Source organism: Barbus barbus (genome assembly GCF_936440315.1).
Source record: "Barbus barbus genome assembly, chromosome: 25".
Taxonomy (NCBI): domain Eukaryota; kingdom Metazoa; phylum Chordata; class Actinopteri; order Cypriniformes; family Cyprinidae; genus Barbus; species Barbus barbus.
In genome coordinates this window covers 9,747,023-9,761,626 of record NC_136753.1, presented here as the reverse complement: position 1 = coordinate 9,761,626, position 14,604 = coordinate 9,747,023, and the positions used below count along the sequence as shown (strand labels likewise).

At 37.9% G+C, this 14,604-nt stretch overlaps 1 protein-coding gene across 1 annotated transcript; it reads left to right on the top strand.

Moving 5' to 3' along the window:
- Positions 1-4,024: 4,024 nt before the first annotated feature.
- Positions 4,025-6,848, top strand: cacng4a (calcium channel, voltage-dependent, gamma subunit 4a; the record flags this gene model as incomplete). The annotated part of the gene is made up of 4 exons (XM_079377826.1): positions 4,025-4,250; positions 5,376-5,459; positions 5,645-5,785; positions 6,316-6,848. The coding sequence occupies 4 exons, from the start codon at positions 4,025-4,027 to the stop codon at positions 6,846-6,848; spliced, it is 984 nt and encodes a 327-aa protein (XP_079233952.1).
- Between the last annotated feature and the right edge of the window lie 7,756 nt (positions 6,849-14,604).

Below are 14,604 nucleotides of genomic sequence, written 5' to 3'. Positions count from 1 at the left end.
AGTAAATATCATGTTCCATGAAGATATTTAGTAAATTTCCTACTGTAAATATATCAAAACTTAATTTTTGATTAGTAATATGCATTGCTAAGAACTTCATTTGGACAACTTTAAAGTCAATTTTCTCAGTATTTAGATTTTTTTGCACCCTCAAATTCCAGATTTTCAAATAGTTGTATTTCAGTCAAATATTGTCCAATCCTATCAAACCGTATATCAATGGAAAGCTTATTTATTCAGCTCAATTCTCAATTTCGAAAAACTGACACTTATGACACTTTTCTGATCAACGATTTAATAACCACAAACAACCTGGATTTTATGTTTCTAAATGAAACATGGTTAGAAGACAGCTGCAGTTCAACAGTCCTCACTGAAACAGCCCCTCCTAACTTTAATTTTATAAGTGTCTGCAGGATTGTTAGGAGAGGTGGAGGTGTAGCTGCTCTGTTTAAAGATGTTTATCGGTGCAAGCAAATGTCATTTGGTCAGTAGTCATCTTTTGAATACCTAGGTATTGTGCTGAAAGGTGCTCCACGCACCCTGTTTATCATTATTTACAGGCCTCCAAAATATTCTCCAGCCTTTGTTGATGATTTCACTGAACTGTTATCAATGATTTCCTCAGAGTTTGACTGTTTTGCTATTGCAGGGGATTTTAATATTCACATAGATAATGCAGAAATCAAAACTACAAAAGAAATTATAACTGTTTTAAACACTTTTGACCTGAGTCAGCATGTGCACGGACCCACACACAATCGTGGACACACCTTAGATTTACTCATCAGTAGAGGTCTAAACATCTCATCCATTGTAATCAAGGATGTAGCACTATCTGATCACTTCTGTATTTTCTTTGATATATTGATCTCAGTCACCACTGAATCTAGATCTGTCTCTATCAGAAAGAGATGCATTACCGAGAACACTGGTGCGCTATTTATGGAGGCAATATCATTAACACCAAGCATTTCTGCAGACTCTGTTGATCTTCTCCTTGAGTCATTTAACTCAAAAGTTAAGAATGTTATTGATGATATTGCCCCGATAAAGGTCAGCAAGAAGACGGGGAAACAGAAATCAATTTGGAGAAAATCAACAGCAGTTTAGAGCATGAAAAGACAATGCAGAAAAGCTGAGCGGATGTGGCGGAAGACGAAACTCGAAATCCACTATAGCATCTATAAAGACAGCCTTCATGCTTTCAATGTGGAACTAGCCACAGCTAGACAGACTTTCTTTTCAAACCTTATAAACAGTAACTTAAACAACACTCGCACTCTTTTTGCGACTGTTGAGAGACTGACAAACCCCCCAAGTCAGATTCCCAGTGAAATGCTCTCCGACAGCAAATGCAATGAGTTTGCTTCCTTCTTTTCTGAGAAGATCAATAATATCAGAAAGGAGATTGACACATCCTCAAGTTATGCAGAGGTCACACAGATTCGACCGCAATTTATAAAAGAAGTGACTATGTGTGTTTTTAAAGAAATTGACAACAAAATTTTGGAAGAAATAGTACAGCACCTTAAATCTTCAACCTGCTATCTTGACACACTTCCCACATCCTTTTTCAAAAATGTGCTTAACTGTTTAGAAGCTGATCTCTTAGAAGTAGTGAACGCCTCACTTCTTTCTGGGACTTTTCCAAACTCCCTTAAAACTGCAGTTGTTAAGCCCCTTCTGAAAAAGCGCAATCTTGATAACACCATGTTGAGCAACTATAGACCCATATCAAATCTTCCTTTCATAGGTAAGATTATTGAAAAGGTAGTTTTTAATCAGCTGAACAACTACTTAAACTCAAATGGATACCTGGACAATTTTCAATCTGGTTTCCGAGCACATCACAGCACAGAGACAGCACTCATTAAGATAATAAATGATATTCGCGTCAATTCTGATTCTGGCAAAATATCAGTGCTGGTACTACTAGATCTTAGTGCTGCGTTTGACACTGTCGATCATAACATACTTCTAGAGAGACTGGAAAACTGGGTCGGGCTTTCTGGGATGGCACTCAAATGGTTCAGGTCATACTTAGAAGGGAGAGGTTATTATGTGAGTATAGCAGAGCATAAGTCTAAGTGGACGGCCATGACATGTGGAGTCCCACAAGGCTCAATTCTTGCACCGCTCTTGTTTAACCTGTATATGCTCCCACTAAGTCAGATAATGAGGAAGAACCAAATTGCCTATCACAGCTATGCTGATGATACCCAGATTTACCTAGCCTTATCTCCAAATGACTACAGCCCTATTGACTCCCTCTGCCAATGCATTGATGAAATTAACAGTTGGATGTGCCAGAACTTTCTTCAGTTAAACAAGGAGAAAACTGAAATCATTGCATTTGGAAAGAAAGATGAAGTTCTCAAGGTGAATGCATACCTTGACTCTAGGGGTCAAACAACTAAAAATCAAGTCAGAAATCTTGGGGTGATTCTGGAGACAGACCTTAGTTTCAGCAGTCATGTCAAAGCAGTAACTAAATCAGCATACTATCATCTCAAAAACATTGCAAGAATTAGATGTTTTGTTTCCAATCAAGACTTGGAGAAACTTGTTCATGCCTTTATCACCAGCAGGGTGGATTACTGTAATGGTCTCCTCACCGGCCTTCCCAAGAAGACCATTAGACAACTGCAGCTCATCCAGAACACTGCTGCCAGGATTCTGACTAGAACCAGAAAATCTGAGCATATCACACCAGTCCTCAGGTCCTTACACTGGCTTCCAGTTACATTTAGGATTGATTTTAAAGTACTTTTACTCGTTTATAAGTCACTCAATGGCCTAGGACCTAAATATATTGCTGATATGCTCACTGAATATAAACCGAACAGACCACTCAGATCATTAGGATCGAGTCTGTTAGAAATACCAAGGGTTCACACAAAACAAGGGGAGTCTGCTTTTAGCTATTATGCCGCCCACAGTTGGAACCAGCTTCCAGAAGAGATCAGATGTACTAAAACATTACACATTTAAATCAAGACTCAAAACTCATCTGTTTAACTGTGCATTTGTTGAATGAGCACTGTGCTATATGTCCGAACTGACTGCAATAAATTTTAGGTTTAATCATTTTCTTTAAATTTATTTTAAATCATTTTCTATATCATTTTAAAATTCCTTGTTTTTATTATTTTTATTTCCATGTTTTTATTGATTTTAATGTCTATTTCACTTTCTTTTATGTAAAAGCACTTTGAATTACCACTGTGTATGAAATGTGCTATATAAATAAACTTGCCTTGCCTTGCCTTGCCTATGACTGGTTTTGTGGTCCAGGGTCACATATTATTTTACTAGTTGTTTTGCAAGATACTAATCCTCAGTTTACAGAGCAATATAAAGGTTTAGAGCTGGTTAATCGGGCAAGTCATTGGACAACAGTGGTTTGTTCCATAGCCAATCAAACAGATAATTTAAGAGGGCTAATAATATTGACCTTAGCTATTTTTTTTTAATCTTTTATTCCAGAAATTGAAAATAGGCAAATTAAAAATAGGCAAATTGAAATAAGGCTTTCTCCAGATGGAATATATAATAAGAAATACAGTGTTAAAATTCCCCTGCTCTGTTAAACATCACTTGGAAAATATCTGAAAAAGAACTGAAATTTCATAGAGTGGCTAATAAATTTGTCTTCAACTGTAATATCTAAAAGTGTATATGACTTTTAGTTAAAAAAGTGTCGTTAATATAAAATACAAAAAACAACTATTCTATTCTATTCTATTCTATTCTATTCTATTCTATTCTATTCTATTCTATTCTATTCTATTCTATTCTATTCTATTCTATTCTATTCATTTATTTATTTATTTTTACTTTCACAATTTAGTTTCCCGATAAAACCTGCGTTCATTTTGACCGGATGAAATGGAAAAAAACAACAGAAAAGTTTGACTTATGTGCTCATCATGCGTGGCTGATTATAGACACGCATAAGAGGTATGTGAAATGTACTGTGAAGTTGTCTTGATGCGCTCAGTTCAGTCTAGGCTGCGCTGTCATGGCTTGGTGTGATCGTGGCGTTCAGATTGTTTTGACGAGCCTGGGCGCGTTCGCAGCGATCAGCCTGATGACTGTCGCGATCGGAACCGACTTCTGGCTCTACTCTAGAGCTCACATCTGTAACACGACCAACGCAACACATGAAACCCACAGCTTGCAGCAGCCAAAGAAAACGCGAGGAGATCTCACGCATTCTGGACTTTGGAGGATCTGCTGTATCGAAGGTAAATGGATGGGCTGAATATTAATATGTAGACTAGTTAAAAGTGGTAATTTCTATAATAGTGGAGTGGTCTTATTAAATGCATTTAAAATGCTTAATGAATTTAAGAGACACAGTTAAGGAAGAGGGAAGAATGTCTTGAATTAATACATTCTGGCAGACATCATATGACATGAATGAAAACTTTTACAGCCTACACGGATTTAATCTCAGCCACAAAGCCCTGGTAATGTTGGTAATGTGTAAACTTTATAGCTATAAATTCATATTCATTTAATATGCTAAAATGTATTTATTAGTGTTGAAAATGCCCAATTAAAAATACAGTTTTAAATCAGTCCTTTTACTTTTCAAAACAAATCAGTCAAAAATACCTGCAAAACTATTCTTTCTTCTCTCGTGCATTAATGAGCCTAGATTCAAGAGACTCTTTTATTTGTCTTTTGAATAATCCTTTTAAAACATTGACCAATGCATTTTCAGGTAGAAATACGAAGAACAGTTTTGACACACACAATATTGGCTGTTTATTTGAGATAGTTAATAATAATAATAATTAATTCTGTCCTTAGATATAAATTTAAAAGACAGTTACTGAGAGAGCAGATGATAAAAGATGATGAAAATGGAAACAAGAAAATAACTGGGGAGTAGACATTTGCCACAAAATTAGCATAAAGTAATATTAATATTAATTAAGACTAAATAAAAGTTTAATAATAAATTAAGACACCTTTTAGAGTAAGATCATACAAAAGAAATGTAAATAGGAGAAATATATAAGCTAAGCTATCTGAATATTCCTTCTAAAAAGCAGGTCTAAACAATTATGTTTTTTTGGTATAAGGTAGTGCAATTCTTAAATGAAATAAATTGGTGTGGAGCACTGATCTATAATAGAGAATTCATTATATATAGATCAGTGGTGTGGAACAGTTCTATAGGGACATGATTGTTGCATTAAACAAATTGTACTGCTTTTGGGACAAATGCATCAGGGTTTCATACTGTGACAGATTTTCTTTTAATAATAAATATATATGAATACATAGAAGAGTGAAAAGCATTCATTTGAAACATCATAGTTTCATTACATAAAATTCAGCAACACCTATGTTTGACACAGGGATCAACAATGGGAGCTGCTATTGGATCAATCATTTTTCTGTGGATAATGACTATGACACAGACAGCTCAGAGTATCTCCTCCGTGAGTTCATTTTCTTTATCATAAAGAATGAATCAAAGTAGTATTCCACCACTGGTCTGTATGAAAAATTAAAGAAGAATTTAATTTATTTTATTTGTATAGGCAATTTGTTTCAGTATGCTGTGTAATAATGTTAGCTAGTATATGTGTATAATGGTTGCCTAATATGCCTTTGTATATTGCAGGATTAGTGCGAGCATCCAGTCTCTTCCCCATCCTGAGTACCATCCTGCTTCTCTTGGGGGGATTTTGTGTCGGGCTGGGCCAGATTTATAGCAGCAGGAATAACATTCTCTTGAGTGCAGGAATCCTATTTGTATCTGCAGGTACAGCACTTGCCATTAACAGTAACCTTAACTTTCAGGAGGAGTCTCTAATCGCAAATCACAAGTTTAGTAATTATAGCATATCAGTGTATTTTTAATTGAAAAAGCAGGATTGCCATACATGCATGGAGGTAAAGAAACAAGACATAAATATATGATACATTTTTAAGATAAATTTTTCATTTAATTTTATTTTACTAATTTAATTTTTGGCATGTTTTCTGCAAAAATATCTTTGAAATAATGCATATATATAACATGCATTTTTAACTCAATTAATTTATTAATGATGCGCTCAATCAACTTAAAAACCCATTACATATGACATTAATTCACATAAATTTAGAATTTTACAACGCTAGATTTTCAATAAAAGAATCATTGCAAGACTGAAAGTGCATTCTATAAGAACTGTCATGATTCTCAGCTTGGAATTAAGAAAACATTTAGTCATGATTTGACAAGATTATGGCTAATTATGTGAGTAATCCAATTAGAAGCTTATATATATATTTGTTACTTTTCATCAGGTCTTAGCAATATCATCGGCATCATTGTTTACATCTCCAGTAATGCTGGAGACCCTAGTGATAAGAAAGGAGAAGATAAGAAAAACCTGTACAGCTATGGATGGTCCTTCTACTCAGGTGTACTCTCCTTCATTGTGGCGGAGGTCATTGGTGTGTTGGCCGTCAACATCTACATTGAAAAGAACAAAGAGGCTCATTTCAAACACTTTGAGTTCATTAAAACTGTCCCTTCCCCTTCATCCTCTCCCTACACAAGCATTCCAAGTTACCATTACAGACAACAACGGTCCCAGTCCTGTTCTCATTCCAGTGAGCCATCTAAAAACATTTCCTTTGCCACACTTAGCGTCACTGGCTCCTCACTGCCTTTGGGGGACATTTTAATGTATACGGTGGGGAGAGAACATCCACTAAAGGCAGGTGCTCTGGCCTCCTATAACACTGATCTTGAACATCCCAACTTTCTGCAAGTCCACAGCCATGTTTTTAAAGATGTGCAGGACAGTCTGAATCGCAGGATCACTCCTGTGTAAAAATGCAGTTTGCAGTTACATGATGCATTTGTAATTATTTACTGTTTTACTCAATCACTTTGGTTCAATTATCAAATGAGAAGTATTGATTTTTTTTGTTCAAAACAACAGCTCTCAGAACAATTAGTTTCCTTTCAGTTGGTCATTTTTGACGTCACGTCAATGTCCAACGAATTGGGGATCTCGCTAGATAGGCCAATTTACTTCGAGTGTAAACTAAACAATCCAATGCATATTGGCATGCAATGATTGCATCCAGCTGCCGCTTTTCACTTTGGAGCCGAGCAGTATCAATCATTCTGCTCTTACCAAGCCTTTTCTGTGAACGAGATGAGTTCAGCTCACTCCAAGGGAACTTCTATTTGTTGTTGGAACAACGCTACAGCGGTGGTTGTTTTCCCGTGTCGAGTGGATTGCCCACGTAAGGCTGCACTAACCCCTGTTTGTGTTGCAGGCGGCCATCTCCCCTGTGTGCTTCAGCATGCTAAAAGAGCCTTTTTCCCTAAAAGAGCCTTTTTCCCTAAAAGAGCCTTCACATTGACATTTCTGAATGCATTATTACCTGATGCTGGGTGATAGTCAAGATCGCTGTCTCACGTTCCTGGACATTAAGGATGCTGAGGTTGCACTTGTGGATGAGTCATGTTCTCATTGCGGGTTGCCATGTTACCATCTCAGAGTTGCGGTGCCTTTGCCTCGATCTTGTTCTCTTCCTGGTTGAAGTCAGGGGGGGACTACTTCAGGCAGTAGCTCGGGTTGTCTGAGGATCACAGTGATGGCTACCCCTGCCCCGGTAGGCAACTGCTTCCTCCACACGTCCACCGGCCACAGCGGGCAGCAGTGGGCAGTTCAAGAGTACTATCAAAGGCCCTACTCACACACCCTCTGCCCAAACGTGGAACCTGTTAAGTGTTGCACTGCACACTCAGACCCCACCTTGGACTGCCCACGAGCTGCCCAAGTCGGATCCCTGCATTCCACCTCGCTGCCCCAATGCGGCTAAGTCGGTGGTTCCCCTGGTCCCACTTGCATGGTTTTTGGGAGCCTGGCTAGTACTGCCCAGCATGTCTTGCTGGCTCCTTTGGACCATCAGAATTGGCTATGTGATTCAGTTCACCCAGCATCTCCCTAAGCTCAGGGGCATCCACTTCACATCAGTAAAGACAGCCGATGACCTGGTGAAGCCCTGCCCTTCAGGCTGTCCCTGTCTCCTTGTGTTTTCTCGGAAGTTGAGGAGGGGGCTCTTGTTCCCCTGAGAGAGCAAGGTGTTCACATTCCTCATCTCGATGACTGGCTCATACTACCACAGTCTCGGGATCAGTTGTGCAAGCACAGGGACCTGGTGCGGAGGTTCTAGGTGACCTACCCCAAAAGATAGAGGACACCGTCACTTCAGCACACGCTTACCTTGAAGTGGAACCTGTTCATTGAGTGTTTTTTTTCTCACTGAGAGGACAGGAAAGCAGCCAGAGACTCACAGCGCCTTCAAAATAATCCAACTGAGGTGCATAGACCAAAAAAGTTTCCCAAAAAGTAAGAGCTTGACGAAGGTCCGCACACTCTCAAACAGTAAATAAAAACAAAACCTTATTTTTATCCAGTAAATTGCTCTAAATGCTATCATCTCGCTTCTGACTCTTTTTGATGTTTGAGGGTGTGCGGACCTTCTTCAAGCTGTCAGGTGCCCTCTCAGAGTGCTTTCTTTTCTGCAGCCCGGCCTGGCTATGTTCCCAAGGTTCCTACTACCCCCTTCAGGGATCATGTAGTGAACCTGCAAACACTGCCCCCGGAGGAGGCAGACCCAGCCCCTAGCTTTGCTCTGTCCTGTCTGCGCCTTAAGATGGTACGTGGACCAGACACAAAGCTTCAGGACCACAGAACAGTTCTTTGTCTGTTACGAAGGCCTGCAGAATGGGAATGCCGTCTACAAGGAGAGGATGGCCCACTGGATAGTGGATGCCATCACCCTGGCTTTTCAGGCTCAGTGTGTGCCCTGCCCGCTCAGGTTGCGCGCTCACTCTACCAGAAGTGTCGCATCCTCGATGAATCTGTGAGAACCGGTAGAGGGCTGGGTGCCATATTACCTAGTGGATCCCATAAGTGTATTCACCATGGTATAGCTTGAAGCCTGTTTTTCTCAGGCAGATTTCGCTGCCATTTCTCAAGAGGGTTACAACCACCTCTTAATCTTCCATATGTATCTAAATAGTTACCCATATGTGTAAGTGCTTGGATGGGGCTTCCGCAACGGTCCTGTTTCAAGTGGAATGGGTACGTTTTCCTAGTGTTATCCAATCTCATTGAGTGGGTAGTGCTAAAACAACAGTGACCGGTCTTCCTACTGCGAGCCCTAGCTTACACCCAAAGGGGTGCAGAAGGCTTGCACAGGACACTGGAAGGGGCAGCATCCATGCCGCTTTAGTAGGGATCCTCAATTCGTCGGTTATCGACGTGACATCGAAATTGACAGAATGAAAAGGAATGTCTGATTACGTATGTAACCCTCGTTCCTTGAAGGAGGGAATGGAGACGTCACGTCCCTTCACCACAGCTGCACCACCACTGAGTGGCCGGGTCACCGGCTCGGCTCCTCAGAGAAAACCTGAGAATGCGTTGCACCTGCTGCCTATTTATACTAGCGCTGCGATCAACGGCAGCTGGATGCAATCATTGCATGCCAATATGCATTGGCTCATAGTGTACACTCGATTGGTCTCTCTAGTGAGATCCCCAATTCGTTGGTCATCAACGTGATGTCTCCGTTCCTTCCTTCAGGGAACGAGGGTGACATACGTAACTGAGACATTTTTTGTTGACACCAGATTTGAATTTCTAATTCAAGCAAATTGTGTGTTTTGACACATGTACAAAGTGGGCAAGACAATTGTCTACAGTTTATACAATGACTAAATGCACATGGTGAAACTGTCACACTCTTCACAACTTCTAAACATTCTTTTCACTATCACATGTAAAATGATTAATGTCTGACAATTCAAATATTGTCAGACATACATGTATCTTCCATTAAAATCCATGACATGGAATGTTTTTTGTTTATATGAAACACATTGATACAAAAATAAAAATAGTGTATAAATACAACTGTGCTTGTTTTTTTTTCTGCGTACTAAAGTATTGACCTGTATATTCTCAGCAAACTTTTATCTGCTGTTGAAATCTGTATCTCAGATCAGTGTAATACACAATATCATTCAGCTACACAAAAGACCGTCAAAAAAAAAGGACAAAAAGGAAATTTGTATGTAACAAACATTTCCATGGTTGATGTTGAGAAAGCATATAAACATTTTGACCAGTACAGGTCATGTGATGACAAGTTACTACATTTAGCAGACATACAATAATGTTATAATGTCCCATAAAACAGATTTGACAACTGCACTTTGTTCAGAGCTTAGAGAATATTAAGACTGTGGTAACACTTTATTTTAAGGTGATATAGTTACACTTTACATATAGTATTAGTAATAACAGTAAATTATGTATTATCACAAGCAACTAATCCTAAACTCTAAATTTAACCATATAGTAAGTACTTGGAGGTAATTACATACTACCTATTTGTGTAATTACACTAAAGTGATACTGAAATTTAAAATGAAGTGTAAATGAGACTGTTTAAGAATATTATTGTTTTTATTATTATAGATTATTATTACATTTTCAACAAATCCTTTACTTTATTTGCATCTATTAATTAAAAAAGCTCAGAGAAACAGTAACCATACTGCTGTAATGGATTACTATTTATTCATTTATGTATGCATGTATGTATGTGTTTGTTTGTTTGTGCCATATTCTTTCTGGCAGGGGTAGCCAACCTTGCTCCTGGAGTCCTACCTTCCTGCGGAGTTTAGTTCCAACCATGTGAATTAAGTGGTTTCAGTGAGTGTTTTGACTATAGATGACAATTTAGTTTTGCGTTACTTCATTAAAAGAAGACATCTCAGTTACAATGAAACACTGCCACAAGAAATAGTTGTTTGCTTTTTGCCATTAAAATTAAAATGAATTAAAAGTTTGTTGATGACCTAAAAATATAAATAAAATATGGGAAATTGAATTGAAACTTTATTACCATTGTCAGATGGTATAAAAGCTTGAACATACTACCCAAACAATTGGTGTTTTTCTAAGTAGAAAAATGTTGTCTAAAACTACTGTTCACTCCCTCTGTCCATCACTTTCCATGCCGCAATTAAACATCTGGCATCATGGAGAATAAAAAACCCTAAGGGAAATGATTTTATCACATATGATTAACTTGTTCATCTGGTTCCTAATCTGTCATGGATGACTTGCACAAGGATCCTAGCTGCAGAACAGTTCACTGTTGTAAGCATTTATCTAATGAAGCAAAACTTTACTGTCATGCACTCACATTACACCATTCACAGGATATGCAGCCAGTCAGCTGCAGCATTCCTAAAGCCAAGGACAGAATCCACTGAATGTTTGGAGATGTCAGTCTGGTGATCTTTTAAAAAACAAAAATATATGTTAGGATGGAAGAGTAATAATACAGGCATGGATTTCCCACATTTGGGATGCAATAAACACTGTGGTGATTAGTTCCAATAGGTTTTCATCTCACAATGTCAACATGGTGAGATTTATTTTTTTAGTAAATTTTTCATGACTAAAATGACTTATTAAAGATGTATAGAGAAAATAACAACAGCATAGGCCTACTTACAAAATGTTCATTCAGTTGTCATATTATTATTTTGCTCTTGTTTTTTTTAATCAGAAAATAAATGGGGATAATGATGATGTTGAAGACGATCAGAATAGAGGGCACAAATGGTTTTGCACTTATCAATCAATCAATCAATCAATCAATCAATCAATCAATCAATCAATCAATCAATCAATCAATCAAATAATTAAATGAGAACCACTTTTTTAAAGGATTATGACTGAACCTTTACTCTTACTGCTTATTTTATTTTACTGTGCTCTTATTTCTTGTTACACTTGCTTACTATTTTAATAACAGTAAATTATGTAAAATTGTATGCAATCAACCAAAAGACAAAATATAATCCTAATCCTAATTTTGTACTAAGAACGTTGTTAATCAATGTTACACAGTACATAATTGTATAATTACACTGTTAGAAGGACCATTTTTATTTTATTTTATTTTATTTTATTTTATTTTATTTTATTTTATTTTATCTAATCAAATCAAATCAAATCAAATCAAAGCCTGTGTGAAACATTACTGCATTTGGTATAGGTGTGGACTATAATTACTAATTTCCCAAATTTGACTTAAATAGTGTGGCGAGTCAGTGTGGAAACATGGATACAGCGCGCTCACGATGATTACTCCAGGACGTGTGCTGATCGTCGGCACCTGAAGCTACTCACCTGGACTGCATTTAAACCAGGGGTGTCAAACTCAGTTCCTGGAGGGCCGCAGCCCTGCTCTCCTCTCTCCACCCTCAATACCATGACTGAGGTGAGATCCTTGAGCAAGGCACCGAACCCCCAACTGCTCCCCGGGCGCTGCAGCAATGGCTGCCCACTGCTCAAGGTGTATGTTCACTACTGTGTGTACACTTGGATGGGTTAAATGCAGAGCACAAATTCCGAGTATGGGTCACCATACTTGGCCACACACCACTTCCCTTTCCCCTTTCCTTTAATAGGGTTGCATCTAAACTCTGCAGGGCTCTGGCCCTCCAGGAATTGAGTTTGACACCTCTGATTTAAACGGAGGAGATGGAGAACAGGGTGAGCTTCGACTCCACTTGCGGTCTCTAACGTCCTGTATTTCTTGTTCTCTACAGACACCAGTGACTGAAGAAGATTAGCATGCCACCCTACCTGCGAATACTCACCTGCACGCCCCGAGGTCCTGCACCCGATCACGTCACGCACCCATGCAAGTTCATTCAATATGAAACAAGTAAGTTTTGTCTTAAGAACAATCTTTAGAAGAATAAAAACATTCATTACATTTTTCTTAGGTTAGGAAGTAAGAATAAGGTTCAACCGATTCCTAACAGGTTCAACTGACTTGTCAAAAATCAACACAATGGCATCATTCAACCAAATACTTTGCTTTATCGAAAGTAAAGCAAAGGAATAGGAATACATATCAAATTTGTGGCATCAAAAACATCAAAGATTTTGGCACAAGCTCATCAACATCAGATTTCATCAGAGATTTAATAACTCATTTTCCAAACCTAAAGACAACATTCTGTTCATTAGCATTTTATTAAAATGTTCGAAAATGCAATAAAAGCAGTTAGTACTTCTGCACTATATTCCAGATATTCTGAAGCCAGGCATCACACATAATCAAGGGTTATTCATATCAGCTACTTTTATTATGATTTTATAGTGTAATGCCCTCTGTGTGGTCCAATCCTGCAATTTATAAGTGACCAGCTGAGGTTGATTTATTACTCTATGAATATTCCCAACTTGGCATACCAAGTTAAATACAATACTTGAAGTAAGTACAGCAATATTGTTGAAATACTGCTGTTGGGTAAACTAGTTTGCATATAAAACATCTTTATGATAATATTTGCCAACACATGTTTAGCAGTCTGAAGTTGCACCTGACTCAATTAAGGTGAAAACTGGACAAAAATAGCAGGAAAATTATTACTGAAATCATGTCTGTCAGTTTTGCAATAATATACAGTATAAAACTTATCCTTATACTGACCCACAGTCCATGCTACCAGTCCACCCATTCATCTTTCTATTCATCCATCCATTCACTTTGTATATCCGCTTATCCTACATAGGTCATATGGGAATGCTTGAGCATATCGCTGAATATTTCAGGATGAAGGCAGGGATAAAAATAACACAGAAAAAAAGTAATCAGCGTTGGGGGTAACAGACTACAAGTAATATGTGTTCTGTAATCAGATTACCTTTTTCAAGAAACTAATATTGCATTACTTCATTACAGTAATTACAACATTTTACAAGAATATATCTCAGTTACAAAATGTCTAACTCATGAAAACTATGCAAGTAGTAGTATCTACACACAACAAATACATAAAAAAATACAACATCATTCTTCCTTGAGAACGTTTAGACTGAAGTTGTTGCTGGAGGCATGGTTTATCATGGCTGACAGAACCAAAGTTACGCAACACCCATACATTATGAAGAATATGAAGAGGAAAATCCAGCAGATTTGGCTGTTTTTGGAAAAAACAACAACAACAGCTGAATTTTATATTCTGGACAAAAACTTTTATTTCAGTGTATCGGTATTGAGACTATTTTGTCAGTCCAGTTTGCCTCACATTATATTAAATCCCACTTAAGGCAAGGCAAGGCAAGTTTATTTATATAGCACATTTCAAACACAGTGGTAATTCAAAGTGCTTTACATAAAAGGAAGTGAAATAGTAATTAAAAAATAATCACAACAATAAAAACATACATAAAAATATACATAAAATACAGTGCAATTAGTTCGGACGTAGCACGGTGTTCATTCAACAAATGCACACCTAAACAGATGAGTTTTGAGTCTGGATTTAAATGTGGCTAATGTTTTAGCACATCTGAACACACATCAACCTAATGAGTAGTTCTTGTCATGGAATTGTCACGCCCTAGTAATGGTGGATGGAACCTGATCTGTCAACAGTTAGACATAAGACTCACATTTATAGAAGCCCAACTCACCCCCCCACAGACCTCATGTGAGGCAAGTCCGTTTGGTCATCAACTTTCCTGACAA